Source organism: Saccoglossus kowalevskii, chromosome 5 (assembly GCF_978046115.1).
Source record: "Saccoglossus kowalevskii chromosome 5, keSacKowa6.1, whole genome shotgun sequence".
Lineage (NCBI taxonomy): Eukaryota > Metazoa > Hemichordata > Enteropneusta > Harrimaniidae > Saccoglossus > Saccoglossus kowalevskii.
The window spans coordinates 43,546,581-43,561,525 of NC_140645.1; the positions used below are offsets into that span (position 1 = coordinate 43,546,581).

The 14,945-nt window shown below is 34.7% G+C and overlaps 2 protein-coding genes across 2 annotated transcripts; both read left to right on the top strand.

Annotated features, from left to right (window-relative positions):
• The first annotated feature begins 466 nt into the window (after positions 1-466).
• Positions 467-4,204, top strand: LOC102807451 (uncharacterized). The gene is made up of 6 exons (XM_085499022.1): positions 467-532; positions 1,050-1,263; positions 1,668-1,823; positions 2,635-2,910; positions 3,074-3,154; positions 4,050-4,204. The coding sequence occupies exons 1-6, from the start codon at positions 467-469 to the stop codon at positions 4,202-4,204; spliced, it is 948 nt and encodes a 315-aa protein (XP_085355148.1).
• A 2,914-nt stretch (positions 4,205-7,118) lies between these two features.
• LOC144357575 (uncharacterized) lies at positions 7,119-11,325 on the top strand. Its single transcript, XM_085499721.1, has 3 exons — positions 7,119-7,275; positions 10,473-10,686; positions 11,163-11,325. Exons 1-3 carry the CDS (start codon positions 7,270-7,272, stop codon positions 11,177-11,179), a joined length of 237 nt encoding a protein of 78 aa, XP_085355847.1. The 5' UTR covers positions 7,119-7,269; the 3' UTR covers positions 11,180-11,325.
• The last annotated feature ends 3,620 nt before the right edge of the window (positions 11,326-14,945 follow it).

Below are 14,945 nucleotides of genomic sequence, written 5' to 3' on the forward strand. Positions count from 1 at the left end.
TGAAACAGGACTCCAAATACGGTCACCTACAGTTGGTAATATAAATGTCATTGTTAATATCAATGCAACTTAATATATATTAATTAAAGCTAAGTTATTTTAAACGTAATAAATAAATATACTTCATTGTTGCACATTTTTATGTTTAATTGTGATGCAAATGTTGACAATTCGTACCTATAGAATGTCGTTAGGACACTTCACTGATAAGCGGAAGTAGATGGTACATAAAGTGCAAATATAAAATGTCCACAATTGACATCGTTGGACAAACCTGCATGCCAGCATCGTTGCATTGTTGTTTGAAAATAAATATGATAATATGATCATATGAACGTGAGCGCTTTCTATATTGACCAAATATGCACACCCCTTGGAGTTAAGTAAAACACTCCAACAACCTGTATAAATATGACTGCAAAATTGACGCAAAATGTATTGGTGATTCGGTGAAATTACAACAAACATGAAGTTTATTATCCTCTTTGCTGTCGCTGCCAGTGGAATGGTCAGTGCTGCTGGTATTATCAAGGTATGTTATATTTTATTTCAGGTCCAGAAACCATAGTAAGTACGAATTTCTGTTGACGTTTTACTTTGAGAAAATATCATGAGATTATATATTTACCGTATATATATTATAGAATCTGAAAAAAATGCTGTGTTGTTGAATGTTGCTGATATCACACTGAGTAATATGTGCCTATGTGTAGGTTTAAATATCATCCAATATTGTCGAGCAACTGAATTTATTTCTGGTGTAGCACACTCATTTTATGCGTTTCAGATACTGAGGTATTCTATTTTTCGAAACACATGATATAAATTACAACATGTAACACCTTATTTGAACTCCTCATCACCACAAACAGTTACAATACAACACAACTCACGGTTATCAGTTATGGACATGCAAATATCGAATCTTGTACAATAAATCAATATGTGAATATGTCTACACACATATAAAGCCATGCAAGTCATGGTTTAGAATAAATCTTACAATTGCATTCCAAATTAAACTGTTGATATATGTTCATTTTACACAGAACAAATACGTCAAAAGCATTACAAGGGCCCGTCGTGAAGAACATCCATTGGCTTCCCAACTGTGCATTGATTTTTTTGGGGCAAACTACCCTTATAAGTGTTCCAGTGCAGCGATATGTCTCTATTGCCCTGGCGACATCGGTGATGGTGTATGTCAAGTATGCAATGGGAACAGTCAGTGTCCAAATGGCGAAGACGAAGAGGGGTGTGAAGGTAAGTAGTATTCTAACATGAGACAATGTTTTAATTGTTGACGCAAATATGTTTAGACATTTGCCATTGAAATAGTGAATGCAATGCTACAATAGTGGATAGTGACTTGCTATTAATTATATTCATTAGTTTATGTTACAAAACAAAAGGCCATACATAATGAAATATTTTCAGTGCAATTTGTATTCGACTGGTCTCGGTGCGAATCGAATGATTTCCATGCGTTAAATACAGTAAATACAATGAATTATGTTTAATTAATGGTCATGTGACATTCAAAGAAGATATCATGGCTTCTGTTAATGTACTACATACTTAAATATTACCAGGACACCAGTATACAACCTAGCGTCTGTAAATATCGATGGCAACATGAAAATAACAGTTACATTTTTCTTTTATAGTCAGTGATGTTCCTTTCTTGAATGCCATATGCCCAAGCAACTATCCCTATAGCTGTGCCACAATGGGATCGGCCGGTGTTATCCTGTGCATCTCAGAAGAGCAGATTTGTGATGGGATATTCCAATGTAGCGACGACAGTGACGAGTTTACGTGTGGTATGTATTTTACACGTGTCCGATTTCGTACAGATTACACAAACATGTGTAATTTTTGGAAACGACAGGTTAGGTTCTAGTGGAGCGCTGGTTCACATTTTTTACACAAATTGTCCGTTGTGTATGTGCTAAATTGTCATCATATATATATATATATATATATATATATATATATATATATATATATATATATATATATATATATATATATATATATATATATATATATATATATATATATATATATATATATATATATATATAATGAAATATTGTAGCGTTAGGGAATGTTAGAACGGTCGCGCGTATTGTTGACGTTGTGGTACATGATGTGAAACAAAAACATATCGATTCGCACTGTAAAAGTTTGGATAAATGACAGAAATTAACTAAAAGCCGAAATAAATGAAACATCAGTAGATCGAAACATTTGATAGAACCTGTATACGGAATGTTAATACTGTTGCCATGAATTGTACACTGATTATTTTTTTCGCTTTAATTAAATTTAAATTCTCTTTTTTGTCAATAATTAAATTTATATTAAATTTAAACTCTCTACCAATAAACTGAAATATTATTAGTTCTGTCTATATGCATAAAGGGAGGATTATTAGATTTGGGTTCATTTATTTACCTTTGCATTTGTGGTACTTTTAGTTTAGCGACTTTTCATTGCTCTTTTCCCCACGATTTTATGATTTTTTCGTAAAATCGTGCAAAACCGATGATGAAAATGGACACAAAAAGGAGCTATGATCTCATTGCTAGAGTATTATAAGTAGTATCTTGTCATTTCGTTCGTTCGCAGATTATTCGGAAGATTATGGCGACGCTGGCGGTCAATGTCAAGTACCAAACCAATCTAAAATAGGAACCGGAGGTATGGCGGTCTTACAGTCTCAGATGCTTGAAGCGCACAATTACTTCAGATGTCTTCATGGTGCTGTTGCTATGACAACATCACAAACTGCAATTGACGATGCTATAATAGCTGCTGCAAACTGCACCGCCGCTGGAACATTGATTCACTCATATCCAGGAGAGAATCTCGCTTCGATGTCGAGTGAGATTTCAGAAGCTACAGGTATTTTTTTATTAACTTGAGCTCTTGACATTTAACACGGAATATTTCCGCATTGGGCAAATAGATATGTTGTTTTTGTCGCATGATATATATGTTCGAATACTTTGTGAAAGTAATATTTACAAAATTAATGTTAACAAATGATCACGTGACTCAATTTTAGGGTATGGTCTAACTAAACTGTGGTATGATGAGATTGCAGACTACAATTACAATGACCCTGATAGCAGTACTGGAGTTATTGGTAAGTAAATTGTATTTATTTTAAAATGTTGGAAGGTAACACATGAAGTGATCTATACAGATGAATGTTATACGACTATACTCAATTGTGTAGAACGTCGTTAAATCTAATTTTATAACTCGTGTCTTGTGTTGTTTAATTGGTTTTATCTGGTATAACCTAATTATTAATTACACTATTGTGATAGGTATATTTGATGGTTAAAAACCTTTCACTTAGGTAACCGGGATTCGGTCGTTTCCACGCTAGGCTGACAAAAACACACACAAGCTTCGTTCATGTTCCCAAACGATTCTCTGCCAAGTCCCTGGTTTTCACCCGAGACAGCATTAAATCACTCTTTATTTCTTGTCACTCCTTAACCAATTACAATCAGTATAAGAGACTCCAAGGCCTTGCCTTCAAACAAACAACCAATCACATGAAAGTTTTACACATCATAATCAATTAATTACTCGTCAAACTATCTAGAAAAAACACTACTATATATTGTCAACACTAACTAATATTGATGGGGGTCTTGCACTAACATTCCACAAAGATACCGCCTTAGTTAGAATCGCAAACAAAATTGGTTTAGGATTACAGCTACTGTATTGTATCTTAAAAACTGCAGAGTCATAAGATGTTTTTGGTTGATTTCGACCAGCTCGCCATCTGGTCTTGTCATTAACCTTTATCAGTATATGTCATGGCAACCACTGTCAAACTGACTGAAATATAAATCATGATACTATACTATACAGTGTGCAATTTGCGAGAATTATAATATACTTGCCATTCAGTGGTCTAGTTGTGCAATGACTTATTACACTGCATGTACTTGTGGGAGAATAATCAAATTATCCAACATGACAGTTTGTGACTACTCAGTTTGTTATTTCTAACTTTTTAGGTCACTTCACTCAAGTAGTGTGGGCAGCAAGTACTAATCTTGGATGCGCCTACAACGTGGATACCGTAAACGATAGGGTCTACGTCGCCTGCGAATATGAACCATATGGTAACTACATTGGCCAGTACACCAGTAATGTTAACACACCTATCTAATACAATTAGTCATATGAAAACATCCTCTATGCGATAACGTCGAGTTGCATTGGCTTAATTGTATCACATGACGCAGTCGTAGCCAATAAAAGTACGGAGGAATACGTAGTAGTTTGTTGTCACTTTATTTACTTTTAAGATGCGCGTGCTTGTGTGTTTGTGTGTGTAGTATTTTGTTGGTTGTGGTATCTATAGTAACTAAAATTATTATGAAAATAATGTTTTACTTATGAATTATAATATGACGAGAAATGTAGTGGTTCGATTCGCATGTTACTCCAGTATACTGGAGGGTGTGAGATGAGTCCCGCATATTACTGTGGCACAAATTGAGACGACGAGAATACAATTTTAAAATCAGTTAAAACAAATTAACAATTTGTGGATGAACCCTTTGTGCTGTCCGACCATCACAACATGGTTTTTAAACTCATATTTCTTGCAATTTGTCTGGTGTGCCAATCCACAAGATTAGTATGCATACATATTACAATGAGAGTTTGCTCGCACAGGTATTTCAGTATCCAGTTTTATTTGCCAGTATTTGAAAAGATATTTCTGAGATAATTGTAGTGACGCTTAAGTGGTAAACCTTTAGAAAACCAACTTTCTTTTGCACGAATGTAACCATTGCCTGAAAACCATAACTTTCGTCCTATTTTTACCTTGACGTATGAAAAAAAGTATATTAAGAGAAAATATTTCTGTTGTCGTTGTCGTTAATAATTGTTATTTTGTGCACAATAACTTTACTAATTCTATTAAAAACTTTATCAAACTTATTCATCAATATAAATTTATCCCTCAGTATGAATGACAGATGTCCTGTATGAAAATATCATGGAGAGAGTTGTTGCACAGTCTGATATACATTTGCAAAGCTACCAATAAAATCTGTACAGAAATTAAAATGTCAGAAAATCAATGTAAGCACTCATATGAATTGGGTGCCAAATGTTTGATCAAGAAAATCTGTTTAGTGTAATGTTATCAAAAGAAAAACAATGCAAAAATACAGAAAAAGCAAAATGTTGCATCCACATTTTGAAAAGAAAATTGTACTCCAAATTATGTATTCTGTTGTTGACAAACAGTTCATTCGACAAAACATTTTTATAAATATAATAAATAAGTATATACATTTTGAAAATAAAAATTCACAGAAATTTGTTTCAGCTGTTAGAAGAGAATCACAGAGCTTTTATAATACTGATTTAAAAACACACTAAAAAAACAAAGATTGCAGTGTTTGGAGATGTAGATTCTCAGAAGGCAACAATACTGTTGACTCATCTCTCCACTGGACATCGTCTAACTAGTTGAGTTAATGTGCATACAAAGCAGAGCTTACAACATGATAGTTATTCATAGAGGGCGTTTTTTCTTTCAAATAATACAGTAGTCACAATGAATATATACGGCAGTTCATATTTGTCTCAGTTATTAAATTATTAATTTTTGACAGACACCTGTACAAAATACATGAGCAAAAGCCATATAAGATTTTCTTTTATCTTGCATGTTTTATGAATCTATTCACGTCTAAATGCAGTACATTTTTCTGAGATGAGGCGTTTGTTTTTATACTAAAATATCTGGAAAGTATGTCCCTTAGAATAATTAAACAAATTAGGCACCAATGTTTTTGTAAGATATTTTCATCAATCAAGGACATTCGGTAGACTGCTTTCCCACTGTTTTTTCAATCCCAAAACTTGTTTGTATTCAAAATTAATTATGACAATGCATAATCATATTGAAACAAACTATGATAAAGGGAATAATATTATGTTTGTTGATTGATCATTCTCACTTATTCGATAAATGGTGTGAAACGGCGCTGTAAACACGCAACATTTTTAAACATCTTCAAATGTCATCGGCAAAATGTAGGTAGAACAACCTCGGATCGCCAATATGAACACCCACAAATTTGACTGTGAAACTTCCGATCAAACCGTTAATATACGAAAAAAAAGCAAAGGTGAAAGAATTGAGCCTTGCAGGACCCAATAAATACATTGAAAACAATATGTCAAACAAATGGGGGCGCGAACACATGCTTTTACATTCTGGTACATTAATTTGATTACATTAAAAGCTTTACCCATAATACCAACTCTGACTAACTTATAAAACAATAGATGGTGGTCAACGCGATCAAAAGCTTAATTCACATATACGCAATATATTCTCCCAACGACCGATAACGATAACGTTCAATGATTGTTTGCAAAATAAATAAATAGTCAACAGTGGAATAACCTTGATAAAAACGAGCTTGCAAACAATTGGAAAATTCTATTATGCCCACATATTGATTCTAGTATATCAAATAACATTAGTAAATACATTTGTGATAGTTGTCAATAAAGATATACCACGGTAATTGTTGGATTCCTTCTTCTTGCTACTTTTTTATTATTAATTTTTAATTTTGGTTGAAATTAGAAAGAATACTCAACCCACCAGATAATTTGTAAAAATTCGTTTTTTAAAAATTATATGGTGATGTATTAATATTTATGGGAGAAAATTTTGAACCGACTAAAATTATTATAAAATCGGCGCCCTCTATGGCAAACTAAGTGAGCGATCAACTGCTCACCCCGTTGATATCGTATATAATAAAAATCCTTACTTAGTGCACATCACGCCCATGTCAAAAACTTTTATTTGTGCTTCGGAGAGTACCTCGGATTGAGAGAAAACTCGTTTAACCAACATTTATCTCATACACGACCACTGCGCTGTTATTGTAAAAAACAACACAATACAAAGAGGGATTGTGAGGATGTAATCGTGGTGATAGCTATTTATACAATGTATACATATCAAAAAAGGCCGCACGGACTTTGCGACTTCTTAAAATAACTCCTTCTTCTGAACAACACATTGAAACCTATGGGCAAACCGTTTTAAAGACTGTGAGGAGGAAGTATGGCCGGTAACACCATGGTCTTTCTATCACTACTGCAAGATATCACAACCGTCACTGATAAGCTACTCGTTCTGTCAATTACTTGGCCGGTGTATAACGCTCATGATGTTCATATTTTCCAAATATGTCGGTAAGTATAAAATGCTGTATTGAACATTGGGTGCCGCTATGCATCTCGTGTTCAAAGTATTGTCGGGTTGCGTCATGACATTGATATACACAAATCGTGTATTATTGTACTTCGATTTAATTTATTGTTTATAGTACATCAATAAAATTTGATGAATATGTAGCTACTGTTAGAGACAAAAATGGCTCTTTTCAGGGCCACAACCCTTTCATTACGCGGCCAATTGTGTGAATATGTTTGTGTATAATATCGAGACGCTTCAATATTTGTTTTAGTATTGTGAAAATACGCAAATAAATTAATGGATGTAAAATAATTGCAATGCAGGTACGACATTCCCGATTACTATAGCCACCATTATTGAAACTTTAAATGAATAACATAGTCTGCTGACAATACATTTTAGGTATTTGGCTCATTACTATTACTATATGGGTATATTTTCTTGTATTCAAATAATACACAATCTAGACGTTTATAAATATTCTACCATGGCTAATACGAGACAGATATTCACACGTGCCAGTCCGACAGAAGTCTGCGTTGTAACTAGATACGTTGTCGCCCTGTCCTACTTCAGCGACACGAACTCTGGGGGCGTCGCTAAAGTATCAAAACAACCTATATTGTATGCAAATCAATTTTAATCAATAACATTTAAAGATGTAGTAGTTTTTTCAGGAAGTACAATTCACACTAATTACTTTTATAGATAAATTGTTTTTAACCATATCATACTATATACTTCATGAAAGAACATAATTAACACTAATTAAAAATACATGAGATTAGATATAATCTACGTGATAATATATAAATCATGTGGTCATGTGACTTTTAAGTAAATAAATACTTTAATAATGATAATTCAAATGATTACTGCAAAGAAATTGAAAGAGATACCAAGTTTGTTATTGACAGGTGAATAAAGCACGAGAAACATGGCAGTAATAGTCACAGCGATTGTGGATAAATTTCTTTTTCTTTTAATTTTTTTTCCAGAATATTTTGTCCATTTGTAATTTCAGATTTTTCAAATTTTTAGAATGCATGAATTCATCAAAAATCTCTGATAAAAGGTAACAAATCTGATGAATGCCAGCTCATTTTATATTATATTTAAGGTTAAGTTTTTTTAATGTTTTTGTGCCCTTCGGAAGTTTTGGACATTGAATGTCACTGTTGTTTCTCCTGACGTTTTTGTATATGCAAGTTGCAAGGGCTAGTGCTGAAACATAGTGCATTTTTGCCACAGAAGTCATATTGATGTTTTGGACTCCATGAAAGGGCTGTGCGGTCATCTCTCTATCAAATGGCAATTTAATGCGCTATCCTGGCGTCAACCAGGCTCGGTCAAACACCTACGGACCTTAAAGCGAGGTAGTCGTCGCGCAGCGCGTGTTCGAATTTCATGTAAATAAACAATGTATTTTACACGCATTGTATACGTCGCTATGAGTCCCATATCGAACAGGACGCGGCACGACGACTACCGCTCTTTAACCAAGGTTCCCCCAAAGTCGCATTCATTAGTGAACGAATCACGGCCAGTGGAAATGCGGGCCTTCCCATTGAGTCTGTGGCACACTCAGCCAAATGAAGCAGTCCTGACATTGCTGTATGTTCCGATTACTGGTCGCCTCATTGCAGTTTCTTGACTGAGATGCCTATCTGTGAATGACTCAAACTTTAGTAACTGCATAATCGATTCTTTAGTTTTGCCAGGCGACCAGGTTCAAGTTGGCCTAGGTCAAAGAAAATGATAATATGTTACCGTCGCGTCGGACAGAAGAACAGGTCATTAAACTGACTCAAGTTGGGCCACGCTGACTTCCCTGACGTAAAATTGCCCGGTCGGCGAGATATATAAAAAAGAAACTTCATGCAGTTTATGTATCACTACATTTAGAATACCAGATTTCACAACCTTTGACAACTACCGTATTGGTTAGTGCCAAGGTTAAGTGACCGACGAGTTTATAGTACACCAAAACAAGCGATCACGGTGTCTTCGGCTGGAATTCAAAACAAGCAAGCGCGAAGTCCTTGCATTAAATCACACACCCTACATGTTCTACAATTACCCTACAACAACAGCGTTGTTTCAAATTTTGCCCCCCCCTGATTGAACTTTTTATAATTTATTCTTACAAAAAGAACTGTAATAGTAGATTGGGAATAATATCAATGACTTTGGTAAAACTCATAATTTTCAGTAAATTTTAAATTTGTGACGCGTGAAAAGCGTTCGTTATAAATAGATGTCTTCTCCAATTCGGCTAAATTTGAACCATGGCAAATAAAGAATGGGTGAGCCGATTAATTTGAAATTGTAACATATAGTTCAAATGAACCTTACGCAAAGGAATGTGTCTGCGATTTAAATATTTTTCTCAGGAGTTAATCACGTTAGACTATCGAAAATGTGCGTTTGAAAACATTAAAGAATAACCTAAAATTAAATTGTGGAATAAACATGCAGCGTCAAACTCAATGACACGCTCAAAGTGTTTAAACCATTCAGCGAGTAAATCGGAATTTCATTTTGAAGTTACAAAGCTTAGAGTGACAAAACTAAGAAATGCGTCTTTTGAGGTGAACGGGTCAATCGTTGGAAATTTTCAAAACCAATTGTTCGCGTTCAGTCGGTCGCGGTATGTCTGGTATAGTGACGTGAAAATAATAACCTAACATACAGTTGTCAATCAGTCAAAAAAACATTCAGACAACCTTGAAAATTTAGTTATATTTATAGTTACTTGTTTAGAAAACGTACGTCTTTTTGTTACCTAATATTTGTTCAAGCTTAAACTCGTCCCTGTCCTATAACTGGAAAAAATATGGGCAGCCGCGTGGCATATTGTAACTGTCAGATTGAATTGACAGTAAATAAAAATGTCTAACAAAATAGGCTAAATATACATACAATAAAACATTATTCCATGAAGCATTGTTTTTTGCAATCTCAGTGTGACAAGTGACGGGGTGATTTCGCGCTAACACCTTCATTTCGCGATTTTTTTTAATTTTATTTAAAATACAAAAACAAATTAATCGTCCCGACTGCGCCAGTCTACCAGCCGCGCTACTCTAAAATATAGCTCAATATGCAAATATGTCTACACACATATAAAGTCATGCAAGGCATGGTTTAGAAAAAATCAATTGCTCTCAAAATTACACTTTTATTTACACAGCACATATACGTCAAAAGCATTACAAGGGCCCGCCGTGAAGAACATCCATTGGCTTCCCAACTGTGCATTGATGTTTTTGGGACAGACTATCCTTATAAGTGTTCCAGTGCAGCGATATGTCTCTATTGCCCTGGCGACATCGGTGATGGTGTATGTCAAGTATGCAATGGAAACAGTCAGTGTCCAAATGGCGAAGACGAAGAGGGGTGTGAAGGTGAGTAGTATTCTAACATAAGACAATGTTTTACGCCAACATAAGGCTACATTACCCATGAGCCAATTACACAATATTTTCAGAACAAAGGAACAGTTTTGTATTCGACTGGTGACAGAGTGAATTGGGTAATTTTATCCGTTAAATTCATTGTATTGAATTATTTGACTACAGTTAGCAAACAAGCAATCGTTGTATTGTTACTTGATAAAATAACTAAATACTTCAGCAAACATATTTTTATGTTTTTAATAACTAAAGGAAACAATTATCATCATACATGTGCGTGGATACTGATTGTATGTTTTAGTAACTAGTAAAATATACACAACAAATGCAATATATTCTGGTCATGTGATATTCAAGGAACATATCATGGTTCGGTATACAAATATGACTTGGCATCAGGACACAACCTAGAGTCTGTAAATATCGACAGTTAACACGAAAATAACAATTCCATTTTTCTTTTACAGTCAGTGATGTTCCTTGAATTATGCCATATGCCCAAGCAACTATCCCTATAGCTGTGCCACAATGGGATCGACCCAGGCCCGTAGCCAGCACTTTTGAATAGGGGGTTAGAAAACAACAATAAATTATATATGTGAAACGTGTGAATTTTATAATATTCAAAAAGTGTGTTTGAGCTCTGTTACATAGCTCTGTTTTATATTCTCGGTTTTAAATTCAATTGGTTTACTTTGTGTTACGTTGGTAAGTTATTCCACATAACATTTTTTTAACTATTTTACCATTTTAGAGAAGGGGTCCTAGGCCATTCCCCACCCACAGACAAACACACCCACACCCATGAACCATTACGGCAAAATGTTGTACATAAAAAATACAAGACTGTTCGTATCTTAGCATTATTGTCCAAGCATTTAAAGGTAGAATGCTACTCACGAGCTTTTTCGCTCTTCACAGATGTTAGCGCACATAAAAGTGACACAATTTCATGTCGAAATCTGTCTACAATTATTCATTTTAGTATTAGTCAATTATGTAATTTTATTTCTGTACAGGGCCTCACCACATCGTACAACATGTAATGGGTAGAAAAGTGCATATCACGTTTTAAAAACAATAAAACATCCATGTAAACATGTGGTACTAAGTTAAGCTGGATTCATATTTATCTCGTCGCTTGAAAACTTTTAAAAGATACAGAGCTAGTTGATATATGGTGTGGCAGTTTGTGTAGCGACGAAGTAAGCCCAGACTGTCAGTATAGCATAATTGCATAAAATTATTGACAAAAGATCAGCCCTTAGATCATTATAAAATGCACATATACAAACAAAGTGAATTTCATTTTCTATCATGCTAAATTCAAACGTATCACTGCAAAAACTAAAAATGTATTGATCTAACTGTATTTTTGTGTGTCTGCCTAATTCAACATTATGTTTATAGCCAAAACAGCGAAAACTCGTCGGTATAAATTTTAGTCTATAATTGCTTGCCAATAATTTTTTTTCGAAAGTATACAGCCTGGATGATTGTGAAATTGAGGCATGCCATTCTTACTGACAACATTTTTTTTATTCTTTGAGTAAATATCCCTAAGAAATTTGCAGTATCTGCAACTTGTTTTTCAAACCAGGCAATGCCGAAACCATATTTGAACAGAAGATTTTTAAGTAAGTCTGCCGGTCTTGTCTAATCGTTTAAGCATGATATAACATGTTTTGGGGTTCCAGCTATTTATTATTTAATTTTAACCAATATAAGATGCAACGCTTGAAATAACCACAGCATAATGGCAGCCTTCCACATTCGTCCAACATCGCTACATTGTTTGTACAACTATTAATGCTAAGTAGATATCTGCAAAATGTTGTCTGTACCCTCTCGATTTCCGAATTTTGGTACCCCCATATCGCTACCATAAGAAATAGCTGGCACAATGATTGCATCAAACAAATTAAATTCACTAACCAATAGCATACTACCAAGTTTCTTGCAGTACGTAAATTTGTTGGTTTACTGTAAATCTGTTTTTAGAGGGCGGTAAAAAATATGCATATAGTAGCAGTTTAGCAGCGGTCTCAATAAACTTCAATGACTACATCTCCTTTTTATGAACCCACTAAAAATATAGAAAATTTTCTAAGACATCAAAAAAAAAACGTGTAAAAAATATGTTTGAAAAATATGATTTATCGCACAGTTTCAGTGCTGAAGCAACACTCTGGGATAAATTTTTGGCTGCAAGAAGCTCTTCAACCTATACAACATTACTCGTGATGATAAATATTCGTCATTTTTTTAATGATGTTTTTAGCCCATAGCTGTACACTATGTCAATTAACACAGGCTACACGTACTAATACAATAAGTTGACTTCATTTGACTGATACACTTAGAACAAAACAGTATATATGCCATCATTAACTTGAAGAATACAAAACTAATGAACCAATATGAAAGTACAGTGTCGTGTTGTCGTGTCAATCCCGTTCGAACCCACACTTTACAAACTGAGCGAACACTAGCACAAGACAAACGGACCTATTCAGGACCACCACATCCTTCAGAGAGTGACTACCATTACACTATTGTTTCAATGTTGCTTTAATATTTAACATCATCTGCTTGAACGCGATCTACATTACACTATCGCGGAATCACCGAATAAAAGCTTGGCCATGTATAACAACCAGTTTTGATTGGCAGCTGTTGAACTGTGACGGCGTAACTTCACGATTGGCATTTAAAGCTCGTTGTCACCTAAATGCTCATTACTATGCAATTTCGACCGAGTCTGATAGTTACCTCACTGAGTCAAGTGATTTAAACGATGATAACTATTTTAATTAATACTGTTTGTTTTATTATGTTCTAATTTACGATCATACATCTATTCACTTCCAAAATTTAGGGGGGTTCGACCGACCCCCCCCCGAACTCCCCCCAAACTACGGGCCTGCGGCCGGTGTTATCCTGTGCATCTCAGAAGAGCAGATTTGTGATGGGATATTCCAATGTAGCGACGACAGTGACGAGTTTACGTGTGGTATGTATTTTACACCTGTCTGATTTCGTACAGATTACACAAACATGTGTAATTTCTAGTGGAGCGGTGCTTCACATTCTATAACGAGTGCTCACGGAAAACACACTTATCCGTTGTAAACTTGGTAAATTCCTTGTTCTCATTTACCTCGTTTCGCCTAGTCTTGTAACGCTATGATAAACCAGCTTTGTTTGACCATATTTAAACATATTATTAATTGATTGTTTCCTAGCAACACATTGCGATGCACCGCACCTGAAATCCTTAGCGAATTTGTCGTAATCATCAAAAGCAGTCAGAATTTGGCCGATATATGGTTAGACTTGCTATTATAAAACATTGATCACATTACCGACAAATACGTGATGTTATGATTGTGATCTAACATGTTTAATCACATTAAAGATATTGTTTATTATGATCAAGATTCTGGTACGAAATATTAAAGCATTATGGATTGTTACGGAACGGTTGCGCGTCTTGTTGACTTTGTGGCACATGGTGTGAAGCACAAATATATTTTTCCACACTGTGAACACATTGATGAAACCGAAATAAATGAAACACTAGTAGCTCGATCGGATCCTTTTGCATTACTTTTTAACTTAACCTGAATACAGAGTTTGAATTGTGTTAACAGGCTTGAATCATTAACTGATTATTTATCTTTCTACTTTATTATTTTATTTGTAAATATGTGAAATGTATATTATTTTTGAACTCGGTATCAATAACTGAAAATAACAATAGTCTCATCCTCATGTCGGGAGTTAGCTATTCTCGTAATAACCTTATTATTATACATCGTTTCCTTCTATTGATACACCATGGGAGTGCCTAAATCCAAAATGTTTAGAACAGATACAAGAACTGTGGAGTCCGGCAATGTTTGTTTTTATTATTAGGGGACGCTTACGCGCGTAAGCAATCCATATTTGGAATTCGCAAATACCCCGTAAAATATCGAAAAATTACGGCACGTTGTAGCTTATGGCGTTGTGGTGACAGATGTATAATGATAATTTTCTTCGTTCATTGATTATTCGGAAGATTATGGCTCGCTGGCGGTCAATGTCAAGTACCAAACCAATCTAAAATAAGAACCGGAGGTATGGCGGTCTTACAGTCTCAGATGCTTGAAGCGCACAACTACTTCAGATGTCTTCATGGTGCTGTTGCTATGACAACATCACATACTGCAATTGACGATGCTATAATAACTGCTGTAAACTGTACC